The 15,204-nt window shown below is 38.5% G+C and overlaps 1 protein-coding gene across 1 annotated transcript in view; it reads right to left on the bottom strand.

The window, feature by feature from the left end:
- Positions 1-15,204, bottom strand: part of MYLK (myosin light chain kinase) — a 216,341-nt gene that overhangs the window by 80,664 nt on the left and 120,473 nt on the right. Inside the window, 5 exon segments of the mRNA XM_037396821.1 lie at positions 1,981-2,227; positions 3,432-3,460; positions 3,462-3,489; positions 3,492-3,626; positions 4,307-4,444. Of these exon segments, the coding sequence (XP_037252718.1) occupies positions 1,981-2,227; positions 3,432-3,460; positions 3,462-3,489; positions 3,492-3,626; positions 4,307-4,444 (577 nt within the window).

The following is a 15,204-nucleotide window of genomic DNA, read 5'->3' as shown; positions in this document are numbered from 1 at the left end:
AGTAACTGAAATTTTACAAATGACAGCAGGGTAAAAGGAGTTATCAGCATTCCCCTTGCTTTAATTGCAGCATAGCTGTACTCATTATTAGATTAGAAAAAGCCAACATGAATGCACTGATCTTTGAGGGATGCCCAACTATTTCTCCAGTACAAGGATTAGAGAATAACTGGAAGTAACATGTAATCTGCTATGTTGTTTTCTAGCTACAACTTTACTTCTCATCCCACCCAAAAAATTGTTCTCCCTTGCTGATTTTCTGAAATAACTTGTTTTCGAAGTGTACATTCTGTTATATTCTCCAGCTATGATAATGTCAGACTTCCACTTTGACAAATGTCTTCAGTGATGAATTTGGCCTGGTGATCACCAGCTACACCTAATCACTATGGTCGACTTGCTTAAGTCAGTCACAAAAAATCTTCCACAAAGCTCTCTTGGCTCTCCTTTGTGTTTCCTGTTCTCTTTCCTTCTTCCATCCCTGAAATTTTGCTGAAATATCTAATTTTTTTCAGTTTAAGTGAAACCAGCAACATATAAGAGAAGATGCCCATGACCAGAGACACATACCTAAGTGTGGAAATGCACCAGCAGAAGGTAGCAATTCTCACAGTTCGGCCTGCTCTCTCATGTAGAGGTTAGTGACCTTAATGAAGTTGAACTGGCATTTCTAATCCTGCCAGAGGTATTAAGTGTTAAAAATGCCACTGATCCCCCAAGAGATTTTTCTTAGGTGCAAGGATGTATGGAGACATGACCTGTGCAAATCTGCAGTTTGTGAATGCTGGGCTGATTACAAGCAAGCCAATTACTCTGAAATGAGTCACTTCACAATTTATTGCAGAGTATGAAGGGTCTGAATCTACTGAAGAGCTTATTTGCAAAGAGGTCATGGCACATACAGCTCTACCTACATAAATGTTAGTAGTAAGACTTGAAATTAAGCGTAGAAACACTTAATTGTAGGAAATCCTGGTATACAATAGCTATAATTTTCTAAATCACTCTTTTCTGGTGGAAAGTGAGTTCCTCATCTGACTTTAAATACTAAAATATACCGAAGCTAGTTTGTGGGTGCCTGTGATAGTCTATGGAAACATACTTTAGAGCTAGGCTTCTACACAGTGACATGTCCATCATTTGGGCAACACTGGATGGAAAATAAACGATAACTATAAAATATTAAACTCCCTGTTTAGAGGATAAACAGGTTACATCTACTAAGAAATGCTCTCTCTCCCTAAAGTTGTACAGTAAGTTTTCTATAAACACATAGGTGATATGTAATTACACCCAACCTTCACCTTTGGAGGTGGAAAATGCTGTGGCACTTTCTACAAGGTAAAGAACCAACAAATCTGTTTCTTCATTTAAAGGACAGTTATTTTACCAGGAAAAAAATATTCAAAACAGCGCTTACAAATTTTATAGGAATGACAAATAGTTCAAAGCACCAAAGTGCCTAATTTCAAAGATACACCAGAAAAAGGAGACTACAACTTCCATATAAAATTCAGACATTTCAAACAAGGCCAGGGAACACCTTCTCCCCTATGGATCACAATCTTGCAGAACAGGCCTTCCTGGTCAGATAGTTCCCGTGGAAAGCAGGCATCCTTACAAATATTCAGAGATGGCAAACATGATAAATAGTATCTCCAAAATCAAGACGTTGGTTGTGGTTTCCTTGCTAAAACCCCAAATTGCTTCTCATACTACTGCCACAAAGCTTTGTTTTTCAGGATCACAAAGGAAACTCTATAGTGCTCTGTCCTTCTTTCTGACCCTTCTTGTGTTTCCTCTTTCCTCTGTGAGTTTTATTAGTTCTTTTCATCCCTCAGAAATACTTTGTTCCTTTAGTACCCCACTGTGTTGTATGAACAGAAGAGAGCTCTTGTCTCTTCAGGTGGGAATTTCAACTTGAGGGTAAATGTAAGTAATTGTTTCCTAGGGAACAAGCTCTTTTCATAGCAGACATACCTGAGCTGAATTTCATACTGCCCTGCATGACGAGACTGCACATTCCTCAAGATCAGTGTGAAGATGTCTTCATTTTGCAGAATTTCACATGCTGTTCCTGGCATTATTTCTTGCCCGTCTTTGAACCAGTGAACAGTGGGGAAAGGATCTCCAGCAATGGCACAGGATATAAGAACACTTTGCCCAGGCGCTGCTGTCACTGATCTCGGTTTGCTAATGAACCAGGGCTGAATACCATCCTGAGGTTCTGTCGTTTACAAACACAGTTTATGAATCAGGAGAAAATGCCAAGCTTGAATGTAACTAATAACTAACTGGTCTCAGGTAAAACAATCACAGACAAACAAAGCTTTTTGAACATGCAGGGTCGAAGTGTTTAATGTGAAAATAAGTCAGGCTCTAATTTTGGAAATAGCTTGTGTCAATACTAAAATTAATCAGTTACTTAGTACTTTCCTGACTTGATCCAGGCTTATATTAAAAGCAAAACAAAGAGACTTTAAAGCTGCCCTAAAAGGAATCTTGAAGATTTGTCCTTAGAGAATATGGGTAGGAATAGCTTTAAGGGCAAGTGACAGTACTATGACTGCTGTGAAGTTGAGAGCTCATGTCATAAATCATCATTAACAATTGCATAAAATTGTGTTTAATATAGAAGACTGACCCTAAGGCTAGATCTCAGGGGAGCTTAGAGAATGGAGCAAGTTCTGAATTCAGAGCAGACAGTGACAACAGGCTACAGATCCACCCCTGGAGGCACAGCTCCCTGAAATCCTGGGGTTAAGATCCTTTACATTAAAAACAATAAAAGCCTCCCATTGATTTCCAGTAATTCTCAGTAATTGCTATGGGAAAATTTTGGCACACAATAAGATTAGATGAAGTCCCCTGTCATGAAGGTAGTGAATGCCCAATCACAGAAAGTTTGTAGATACTTCAGTGTTTACTGCGGGATTTACATCATATGTGGAGATTCAAAGCCAATTTTTTTGAAGCTAGTTCTCAAATTGCAGAAACCATGTGTTCCTGCTACCACTATAATGCTAATATTAAAACCAGGATACCTGGCATACCTGGCTTCTAGACAGCTTTTCCAAATACTCAGGGCTTTAATTAGAAAGAAAAACATCATTAAATGGTTTACATTAAGTCCATAGCTCAGTAAGCCTTATAGTTATAATCTGAAGCTGTATTTAGCAGAACTTTTTCACTGTCCCTAGGAATAGGACTTAGGAATGCATTTTTGAAATAGTAACATAATGTTCCTGAGTAAGAAGATTTTTTTAAAGTTGCTTCTGCTCAATATCCTTTTTAATTCAGATGTAGAGACTGAGAACTAGCATCCTTCACAAAAGCCCTTATAAACACTCATGTACTTTAAATAGATACTCCTCCAGCACATCGGAATTATTTTCTTTTAGCATTTCCTTAGGGAAAAAAGAACTTTATACCTTGTACTGTCAGTGTAGCCTGGTTTGAGTTCTCCCAATTCATTCCAAGCTTCACACGGTATTTGCCGGTGTCTTCAGGAAATACTTCCTGGATGTACAGACTGTACTCATTGCCTTTTTTCTCAAAGTGGAAATCTTCTGTCTCCTGGATTTCTTTCCCATTGTGCAGCCAGATAATTTCAGGAGGTGGGTTAGCTGAAAAATAGGAAACCACAAAAATCAGACACACAACATAAACCCCACCATATATTAATTAAGAATATTAACAAGGTTGGTTTTTTTCTGCCACCTGATTCTGCAATTTCATCTTCAAAACATTCAGGAATTTCATTAATTCAATTGATGCTGTGTAATGTGGAGTAGTTCTAAGTTTGTCTTATTACCATTAAAATACAAATTAATAAGGGATGCATATATACAAGAGAGGGAGAATGAGTTCTAGATCCCACATAGGTGGTTATCAAAGGTTTCTATTAGCAAAGTTCATACCAGGACTGCTCTTTTCTAGAGCACTAATCTTACCCCAGCTGACAGGAATTCAATCTTGTTTGGTTCATGACAGAAGCTATTACAAGTCCACTGTGACTTAGTTTTAATTCAACAGCAGGACCCAATAATAACCTTATAATCATCATTATTATTATTCCAATAAAGAAATACTTGTAAGGGTTTGAACACATTAAATCTGGACAATGTTCATCCACCCTGAAGATCAGATTAGACAAACCTGGCTTTTACTTTTGAAAGATTGACTCCTTGAAATATTGTTTCCAAATGCAAAAACACCTGCTAAAAGAAAAGGCCAGTGGATAAAAAAAGCACCTATTTTGCAGTAGTACAATTTTTTTAAATAATACTGTTCTATAGCTACACACCTGATACCTCCACAGTCATTATCACTTGACTTCCATCCATTACTTTGAGGTCAGTCAGGCCTTTAAGGAAAATGGGTGCAAAAGTCTTGTTTAACTTGGCAGCCTGTGCACTTTCTGTCTTCTTGCTGCTCTTCTTTTCTGTGAAGTCAAGAAGAGGAAAAAAAAGGGGTCTCTTACTGGAATTTTCATGAGATCTTAAGTGACCTTGGGATCAAACTGATTTTGAGTCAGTGGTCTAGTTTCAGCTTCAGAAGGCAAAATCACTGAAACCACCCAATACAACTGTTTTGCCTTGCCAGTACTCCAAGCAGAAAGTGAAGGAATGGGAATGGAATCATCCTTCCTCCACATATACCCTTAAATCTTTGTTAACAGATATCACAGAGTATCATACAGAAATGTACACTAATTTTCCCCAAGTATACATGTTCAGGTGCAAAAAATGTCCCCAACAATTTACAATCAATATTAGATGCCTTTAATCACTGCTAAATTCACACAAAAATCTTAAGATGTACTGCAAGTTTCTATTCTCATGAGTTAAAAATATAAACCCACAGGAATATAGGCTCCACCACTCTGTATGAAACTGCAAACCATTTAGATTTGTACGCGGCCAATATCAAATGGGTTTACCTTCTCCATACTCCTCTCCTGGATTACACTTAGCCAGCTGATTGATGATAGGAAAGATTGAAATCTGAGATTATCAACATAGTTCACAAAACAAACTAGGGTTGTTTTGATTTTGGGGTTTTTTTGAGGCTGTACAATGACATGATAAGCTCTGGAGTGAAATTAATCACTCTTAAAAATAAAATCTATCTGTGATAGATATGTAATTTCCAGTATCCACAGTGGTCTCCTCTGTCTTGGATTCACCGGCTATGAAGCAAGATCATTTAACTATGACCTATATGGTACACTAGACCAGGAAAGATATTTCTGCTCTAAGAACCTGAGCAAAGACACTTCTGAAACTAAAGTAGTGATCATGACCAAATATAACATGTCATAAATATTTATTGGTCACTTGGATACACTTTTTGTTTTGTTTAGCTGGAGTTCAGACCTCTTATGTCTTGCCTTTAAATTGCCAACCCTACTTTCGGTGCGCACATGAAAATAGCTTCATTTTGCTTATTCCTTCCTTAAAAATTTTCAAAGGTGTATCAAGATGATCCAAAACAATATTACAGCAACACAAAGTGCCAGGCTGGAAAAACCCATGATTCATAAAAGGATGGTGATTAGAAAAACTGAAACCACCTCACTGACCACGTCCACTGAACCTCTGGGAGGCAACAAGTTAAGCTTGTCCCAGGGTTATTTGAGCTCAATGTAAATTTGGAAGCCGCCTGGAGAGGATGTTTTTTCTCTACTCTAGCAAAGCTTTTTCTAGCCAAAATCTTGTCTCCCTGGCTTATGTCGTAGGTCTTTTCCTGGCACTGAGCAGTGAGACATTGATGCATGTGAAAATGGAAATATGGGACCTGACAGACCCACTCAGCCTGGTGTTACGGACTTACTACTCTGAGACGCCTGATTCACCATCAGGCCGCACTGATCAGCCTTAGTGCTTCCTACAGCACCTGCCTGTGACTAGTGCTGTACAGAAAATAGCCAATGAAAAATAGCCAAGAAAATGAAGTTGGGTCAAACCCATCTACAGTAATAAACTGCTGTAGTTCACCATATTCCTCTGGTTTGTACTGTTTACTTAGGGAAACAGCTTCAAACAACTGCTGTACTAAGCAATATCGGCACATGCTCCTTCACTACTCTAATGCCTTGCTGAAAATCACTTTGTGCTTCACACTTGAACAGACTTGGGAGGGAAAGCAGAAATCCATATAATGAGAAAGAGGAGGAAAAGAAGAAGAAGAGGAAAGGAGGAAAAGGAAAAAATAAGAAAGTAGTAAGACAGTAAAGAGGCACAGGAAAAAGGGGGACACAAGAGATGATGTCTCTGTTATCCCTTGTTTTGAAATAATTCATAACATCGCAAATTGAGAAGGCAGATATGCTACAAAAGGAGAGCAGGGAAAGGAAAATAAAAGTTGTGATTCTGGACCAGAGAAACAGACTTAAGGTATGATCAAAGAAGTCCAAGCCTTCAGAGAAGGACAGATAACAAAGAAAAGAGTGGAACCAGTTCGTGTAAGAGAGTTAAAAGTGACAAGGAAACAAATTTGCTAGTAGTGGCTCTAACAGCAATTCTCCCAGAACAGACCAAGCTGCTTCCAGCAGAGCCCTGGTACAAACAGCATTAAGTACTAGCAGCCCTCCACATCCCTCACAAATGGCTCTTTGCTTTATTAGACTGGCATGCCTGTTCCATGTAGTCTAAATAAATGGATTTCTGTAATCAAGGAAGACAATACAGTATAACAGCCTCAGCTTATTAAAAAGGAATGGGTAAGCAACTACAGAAGGAATAGAGCACCATAATTTCCCAAAAGGAATTTTTCAGCAATGCTAACTTCTCCAAAATATGTGCTGCAGAAATGAAAGTTTCATGTACTAGAATAAAACCACCTTCTTGCAGAGAGCTTCATAAACATTAAAAGGAGGGAAGGAAATAATTAATGGTAATTACATATATGAATCACAAACCCAACAAGATTACAAAAAAGTTAGGTATTAGTTTCTGAAGTTATCTCAGGCAGAGGCATCTGGCACTGGTGAACAGACCTACTGATATGAGTGATAGTAGAAGCTTTATTGGGGTTGCAGGCCTCTCCCCTAGAAGAATGTGCCGCAGGATTAAAGGATGGAGAACAATTACCATTGCTACTGATCAGTGCTCCCTATTTGTAAGTGGAGCTGTCAAATTGAAATGAAGGGGTCCAGAACCTGCCTCACACAAGTCACAAGAATAGCATTTACACTAAATTTAGGCACTCCATATGTTTATGCTGATCTCTTATACAGACCAGTTCTGTGCTTAAACATAAAATTATGATGATAAGTATCAAAACCCAGAAGTCTACAGTATATGAGTAGTCAAAAAATTAAATGGTACAGCTTCAACAGTGCAAGAAAAGTTACTGGAGAGAGGACAGAATTATTTCATTAGGAGAAACAATGTCATCACACAGAGGAACATTAAGATGGGTTATTAAGTCTGAAATATTGAAAACTTGAGCATTACTCCAGAGACAGAAACAAAGCCAGCTTTATATATCAACAATATCTATATCATAACTTTCTGAAGACATTTCTATCCTTGTAAACCTATCACATACTAACGGACACACACTTTGATTTAGTCCTTGAAATATCACCTGATTTCACAATACCTATTACAAAGCAGGAGTAAAAATGCCTCCCTTTCTATTGCTGATGATCTTTGGACCACAGGGGCAGCGAAGGCCTTTCTTTACTACAGATATGAAATCTGTTGTATATAAGAGCTGAAAAATTAGAAGCTATCACAGCTAAGGCAACCAGTATTCCTTTCCAAATGTGCAGCATCCAGGATATAGTAAATCTATGGCTAAATAAACTGACTCCATGGCAACCTGAACAGGCTTTCTTCAAAACACAAGCCTTCTCCCCTACTTTTATTTTTTTTTTTTAACAGGGATCTCTAATCTTATGCTACTGTTGTTCAGTAGTATATGTTGATCAGTAACATATGTTTATTGTACCAACAGCTTAAGCAGAACATCACAAAAACTGTCAAATGTTCCTTGACTTGGAGGCAACAATTAAAAAGGCTTAAGTTCTAATCCATAAATGCTGTTTGTTCATTAAGAAGTCATAGGGATTAATTTCATGGAACATTTCTTCCTTTAATTAAAATTTGATACTGTGAAATTCTAGACTTAGAAAAAAATTAAACTGACCTACTGACAGCTTCAGCTTCTTGCAGATGTTTTACACAAGACAACACAGCCAGTCTAAAACTACATCATTTACTTTTATTCAGTCTTACTCTAAAGTCATTGCATTTTCTCTGAAGGGACCGATACAGTCATGCAGAGGCCAAATTGCAAAGCCTGAATGTTAACTATTTTCAAATTTTTCTGAAGACTGTAAATGCTTTTAGTTGTTTATTTATTACATAGCACTATGCATAACTCAGTGCTCTTCTGATGAAGGCTTTAATGTTTCAGAATTTTACCATGAGATAGCAGCACTGTACATTTTCACAGCTTATTTTAATATACCTAAGGGCTTCTTCAATTTTAGCCTTTACTGCTCTTGTCTGGAAAACAGCAGTGATTTGGTTGTGGAGGGTACTTGGGAAAAGAAGGGATGCTGCTCGTTCAGGATCAAGCAAATAACTACTGTTCCTATTTAGGGTGAAAATATATTGTGTGATTTTACTTCCTTTTGGAAATGCTCGGCTAATTATTTTTCCAGGAAAGTAGTACAAGGAAAACCATACACAAAACCCCAGGCACTGCTAGCAAAAAGTAGCTTCAGAAAGCATAACAACCGTAGAAGTTCACATGCCCTGGCCAAAGCTAAGTGCTAGCTAGTCTCATACATACGGAACAAAATCTGTGACTTGCACCAGCAAAGCAGAGGGAAAGGAGATAAGAAAAAAGGACAAAAATAAGCAAGCTGCATGCAATGGAAGGCCAGTATTAGGGCTAGCTTCCCCTAATTCCCACAAAGCCCCTTTCGCCACATGAACTCTGCTGGGGTTCAAAATTCACATGCTGTTCAGGGACAGCCAGCTTCAGCGTCCAAAGCAGGGGAAGGAAGAGAAAGAAGAAAGCATTGGTACAGCTCGCAGCTCAGGTACAGCAAGTCACTATGCTTCCCACTGAACAAGCTCTTTCGTAACACCGCAGGGCATTTTTGCTGCCAAAACTACATACAATAAAAATATGGCACATCTGGAACCAGAAAGGAAATCTGGAACCTAAGGAAAATCTAGTTTGACATTAGCATAAGGGCATGATTTTGTTATATATCTACACATCCTCAAGCTTTAATCAACTGGATGTGAAAAATGGGAGATCTGATCTCTTCCTGTTATGTTAATACGCTTTAATCGCCTATAGCCATTTAACACCTCCCTCACCACTCTTACTTCTTACTACATTCAAGTAGGTGTAGGTTCACCTCTAAGAATGAGAAGAAATATAAGAGTTAAAAAATAGGAGTACTGCCATAGTGACTAAAAGAATTCTACTCCAGGAAGTTAATTTTCTCCCGACCTTTCCTTTCCCTAATCAACTTCTGCTGCTGCAGTGAGTTCTTCCCAGGTGTATCATGTCAAAGCAATTCAGGAGGAGTATCAGGAAGCACTGCATAGGAGTGGGCTTGATAAAACACAGGTACATTTCAGTAACTTGTTTTCAGACCATGCAAATAGTTTATTTTATAGTAGCTTATAAAAGCTGCCACAATTTTTAAAGTTGGTTTCATGCACATCAAATCACGCAAGTTAATACAGAAGACAGTATGATTTTCTCAAAGGCTGCTTATAGAGCACTGAATTCTTAAAGCACTCACAAGATTATGAGATCAAGAAATTTAACAATTTTTGCACAGAGATGTGGTCTGGCATAATAAATAAACCCTGCTGGGGTATTCTCTGGTGAGCAGTGATCTCTTCCTCATTTCAACAGGTTTTTGATAAGGTGTTAACGCAGGGTGATAGATTTAAAAGTCCACGACAATGATCCCACTTGTATAGTTCCTATGGGTTTTGCCTTTCCTCAGGCTTTAGTATTCACGAACGTTGGGAAACAGCAAGATTCAGTGCACAGCTCAGTGGGAAACACAGCCTGGGAGACCAGAAATAGTAACCAAAGCATTTAAAGGGTACCTTATATACCCACATATGTTTTCTACAAAGCAAAAGTAATAAAGGCTTTTCCCACAGCATTGCCTTACCCCTAAGGGTTCATTTTTTTTATTAGACATTCCAATAAGCATCCAAATCTACGTTTAAAAAAAACCACTGAGTGCATTAAATTCACAGAGATTATAAGAATTAAAACTTTTCCAGTTTCTTACAAAAATACAGATTCTCAGCCTGTTTGGGAATGGGAAAAGAGATTTATTGCCTCTGATACAAAACTATTTCTATTAATCTCTTATTCTGTTTACCTGGGTTTGCATAATAATAAGTTAATCTATCTTCAGTGACTATTAACTTGTATTAATAGAAATTTAAGATGATAAAGAATGATTTCCTATTATTTGACTTTTCTCAATCCAGGATTTAAAGAGTTCTTACATAAATTTAACCTCCACATATCTGCAGACTGGAAGTTATTGCAAGAGGAGTCTTACTGTTAGCTGTGGGCCTAAGCCAAAATACACTTGAATTTTTTAAAACCTAGACCTGGATCAGAATTTGGTGTTTGAACACAACTGTAAACATCTTTATATCAATAAGAAATGGTGAGTTATTGTGTTGAAGGTGTATATGTAAAAGCGGACAATTCATGCTGCACAGAACAGTTAACCTACTACAAATCAATTATACAGTACACGTGCCAGTTTAACTGCAAGTATGCAACCAACTACTTACTTTCTAAGGCAAAAGATACAGGTAAATCTATACACTTGGAGAGAAGCTAAATACAAATCAATAACTGCACTGTGGCATTTCCATTCCCATATTTGCTGTTGAAACTGGAGTGAAGAAAATGCAGATTAGGATGCAAACTTTAAGAAGGTTTCCAAAGACCGGACCTGGGTTTTAACTGTTTTCACTACAGGCTAGGTAACATTTTATGGACATCATCTATTCTAGTGAATTTTCTTGTTCCTTTGCCTACCCAGATGTACTGAAGACTTCTTTTTAATGTGAGCTGCAGAATGCTGACATCTCCTGTTGAAGTATCATGCTCAACAGTGCACAGAATCACACAATAACTGAGTTTGTAAAGAACCTCTGGAGATCGTCTCATCCAGCCCCCGTCTCAAACAGGGTCAGCTGCAGCCCTGCACATATACACCTGCAGCGCAGTTAACAGCTGCACAAGATCAGGGTTACAACTGGTTACAGTTCAAGGACATGAGAGTAGAGAGCTTGCTGCCTTATGTTCAGAACGCTGCAAACAACTTGCACTGTTTACTCTTATAAGAGTTTTAATTATACTTGAGGAATCTGTTTGCCAGAATCATGTGGGTAACTGCCAAATAATGCCTAGTCTGGGCCGTGCGAAAGGACTGCCTCAGCAACGTTTACCATTTATGGTGTTTAAGTATCATTTTGGCTCAGAGGCTAATAAGTCAACTGAGCTGAGGAGAATGCTTAACTCAAAAAGCTCTCTGTGTGAGCAAGCTCAGAGAGAGAAGCAGCAGATTTCACTGAAATCTCTCAAAGCAAGACTCAGGTTCACACACACATCTTGAAAAGTTTCACCTGTCCAAATATTTTCAATGTTAATAAATGCGGCTGTTACCAGATCTCACATTAACAATACTATCAACTCAAAAATAACAGATTTTATAGGACAGAAAATTGGTATTAGGACACTCATCTCATCTGTCTATCTTCCTGTAAAGTATTTTTCTGTCTCAAGCCTGAAGTGATATGGTCAAAATATTTTCTGCAAGTTTTCCAAGGGTTCCAAACTTGATTTATACTGGCATTAAAAAACAAGAGACCTCTATGTTCTTGAGACATAAAGAGACATTCATGTTTTACTAAAGATCTCAGGTTAGTATGCCAGTTTGCAAATTTAGTTCATGAGAACAAGACGTTTAATAACCTAGCAGTGTTCTTTACACACCTACCTCTCATCATTTATTCTTGCAGTTACAATCTGGTTTTGTAAATGGAAGGCAAGATTTAAATATCCTTGGGAGATGCTTTCGCTGAAGAGTTGGGCCAAGTTATAGTCTGGATGCTCTGCCTTGCGTTACACAAAAACTGTTAACCCAAGATTGACAATGCCCTAAGCCTACACTAGTCAAGGTGGCTAGGGATATACAAAGGAGGCTGAGTTCCACTTTATTCAGTCTGGCAATCTATTTATTTTACTAGTCTTCCAGCCCTAACCTACAGCTCCAGGTACACTCCTTCTTCCCAGAGTCTTTCCCTCTGTATGGGCTATCACCAGGTCATCAACATTTTAACCTCTGTTTTGTCTACTCAGTTTGTTCCGCAACCCACAGCATTTGAAAGAGATGCCACCCCAGAAATCCCACTATCAAAAGACCGATTACATCCATAATAATTATGATTTTGGAGAAACAGTCAAAATAGAAGAGAATAGACTATTTCAATTGGAAGGGACCTACAACAATCACCTAGTCCAGCTGCCTGACCACTTCAGGGCTGACCAGAAGTTAATGCACGTTGTTAAGGGCATTGCCCAAACACCTCTTAAACACCGACAGGCTTGGGGCATCGACCACCCCTCTGGGAAGCCTGTTCCTGTGTTTGATCACTCTTTCAGTATAGAAATGCTTCCTAATGTCCGGTCTAAACCTCACCTATGCAGCTTTAAACCATTCCCATGCTTCCTGTCAATGGATCCCAGGAAGAAGAGCTCACCATCTCCCTCTTCACCTCCCCTCCTCAGGAAAAATCTCAATTTGGAGTGCAAGGGACAGAGATACAGAGGAGCCAGATGGGTTCAGGGCAGATAACTTTGCAGCCAGCAGACCAAATTCCTCAGTGACAGTCTCACTGGAAGTGTTCGCAGCAAAGTGATGTTTGCTTTTGCCTTCAGAAATGTCTGCTTTATTAATAACTAACCCTTTTTACATCAAGTAATTGCTCTTTCGTCACTGCCACAGACAGTAACTCCATGGAAGGCCTGAGTGTTTATACCTATCGAATGCATTTATAAGGCATCTCGGCTGGTCCACTGCTAACAAATTCCCCAGAAGATACCTATCTAAGACGGAGAACTGGAGAAAAGGTGCTTCACATATGCTAGATCCAGCCAGGTTAGCTCTGCAGTGAAAATGTGCATACTGCTGAGGCAGAAGTTCACCCTCACATGTGCAGTCTCAATTTTTTGTATGGCTTCCCAGAAGAATTTAACTTAATTGTACTTTCATGATGTACAGAGATACCACTTCCATTAGAAAGAAAAAAAAAAACGGGCTGTGCATGAGATGAAATGCAGTGTAAGGACAATAGGAACAGGCAATCACATAATTGACAAGTACCCCCGAGGATGTCACTGATATGAAGAGTTACAGCCCCTTCAGCCCTTCCCTCCTCTGGCAAATAAGTTACCTGTAGTAATATCAAAATAGTTCTGTTCACTCTCTTGAGTAAGTAATCAAAAGGTTACCATACTAAGAATGCTTTTAAGGAATCTCTCAAATAAGACCAGTAAGACCCAGCTTGAGACCAAGGAAGCACTGAAGTTAGACTAATATAAGGGGAGGGAAGGAAAAAATACATCAACATTGTATTTCTGGGTCAAAGTTGGTATCAGGAGCTCATTCTAGAGCAAGGCTTGTTTGGCATTTTAGTCCAGAAAAGGTAAGGTTGTTCTAGTATGGCATTGTTTGATGAATTTATATTAAAAATACGTTGTACTAAGACATTACACTGGGGAAAACAAAACAAAACCAAACCCAAACAACCAACAACAACAACAAAAAAGGGAAAGTCTGTGTATGTGGACTGGCAGTCAAAGCTTGACTAACATGAAGCTGCATGTAAACACCTCCAGTAGTATACAGCTGTACAAATTTCCTGCCTTCTGTTCCTTTCCCCTGCTGCAAACGAACGACCTGCTCGTTAGGACTCACACTATACCTGTCATAAGACACTTGGCATCTCTGTATTGTTCCAGCATGTGGAAGAGAAACCTTATTCTTCTAAAAGTGAGGTATCTTTGCTTGACAAAATTAGATATGAAGAAGTGCTGCAGCAGGTGTTAGAGTGGTCTATCTGCCTAGTTAGATATATTTTCTGTTCCAAATATTCATACCACAAATTCTGTTACGTGGACATTTTTGCCTTTTAGGGCAAGAGAGCTGCATAGACTTGCAGAACTAGTAAGTACAAGGGAGGACCTGCTAAATTTCAGCATGGGGGCCTTGTGTGTGTTTTTTCAGCTTTGTTTTCATTTTGGTTGGTCATACTAACCCAGGGACTCCATGCTGCAACGCAGTTATATGCTTGAGCAACATGCTGTTAAATTTGTAAGACTAAACTGAGGAAACAAACCTTTAAGAACTTGCCATCCTTACTTGGCTATGTATACACCAGCTTATGTATTTAAAATTTTAGATTTTTTAGTCACCTAACTCAAAGACAGATGCTTCCCTTAGGCCAGCCCATTTCTTCATTACTTAGACCTTCCTTTTCTACAATCCTCCTTCTCCTCCTGCATATGCTATTCATAAAGCAAATCTTTATTCATCACCTTTAAAGCTCTTCTTTTTCTGATGGTGCTGAATATCCCTAACTTAGACACTCACAACTCTTCTCCATGGTCCTCCCATTTCCCTATACTTTTGATAATGGTAGTCACAAAAAAATGTATACAGAGAAGAAACACGCACATCACCCTGCTCTCAAATCAATCCCTTCAGCTCAATGAGTCCTTTGATTAAAAGCCATTTTAAATTTTATTTTTTTTTGTGAGACCCTGACATCCTCTGCTTTTCTGTAAGTACTGGCCATGTACCTGTGCTTATGCAAAAACCTTTCTTTAAGTGAAACTTCCATAAGATATTTGCACTGGAGCATATATATGTTTGTGTACATGTTTTACATCATCTGTTAATGCAAGGTACTCAACAGGCTTCTAAATAGCCAACATGTCTGTTCCCAAATTTGAGAGAGATTAATAGAAAAGGACAAAACTCATACCAACAAAAGTGTTAATTAACTTTTTTTAAAAAAAATTGAAAAAAGTAAACAGAAAAGTAAACACAGATATATCCTTAGAGTCTGTCTTGCTGCCTCTATAATTTCAATTCTAACATTGGGAAACCAACTTGCT

This window comes from Falco rusticolus, chromosome 8 (genome assembly GCF_015220075.1).
Source record: "Falco rusticolus isolate bFalRus1 chromosome 8, bFalRus1.pri, whole genome shotgun sequence".
NCBI lineage: Eukaryota > Metazoa > Chordata > Aves > Falconiformes > Falconidae > Falco > Falco rusticolus.
This window is presented reverse-complemented; position numbering and strand designations above follow the sequence as displayed.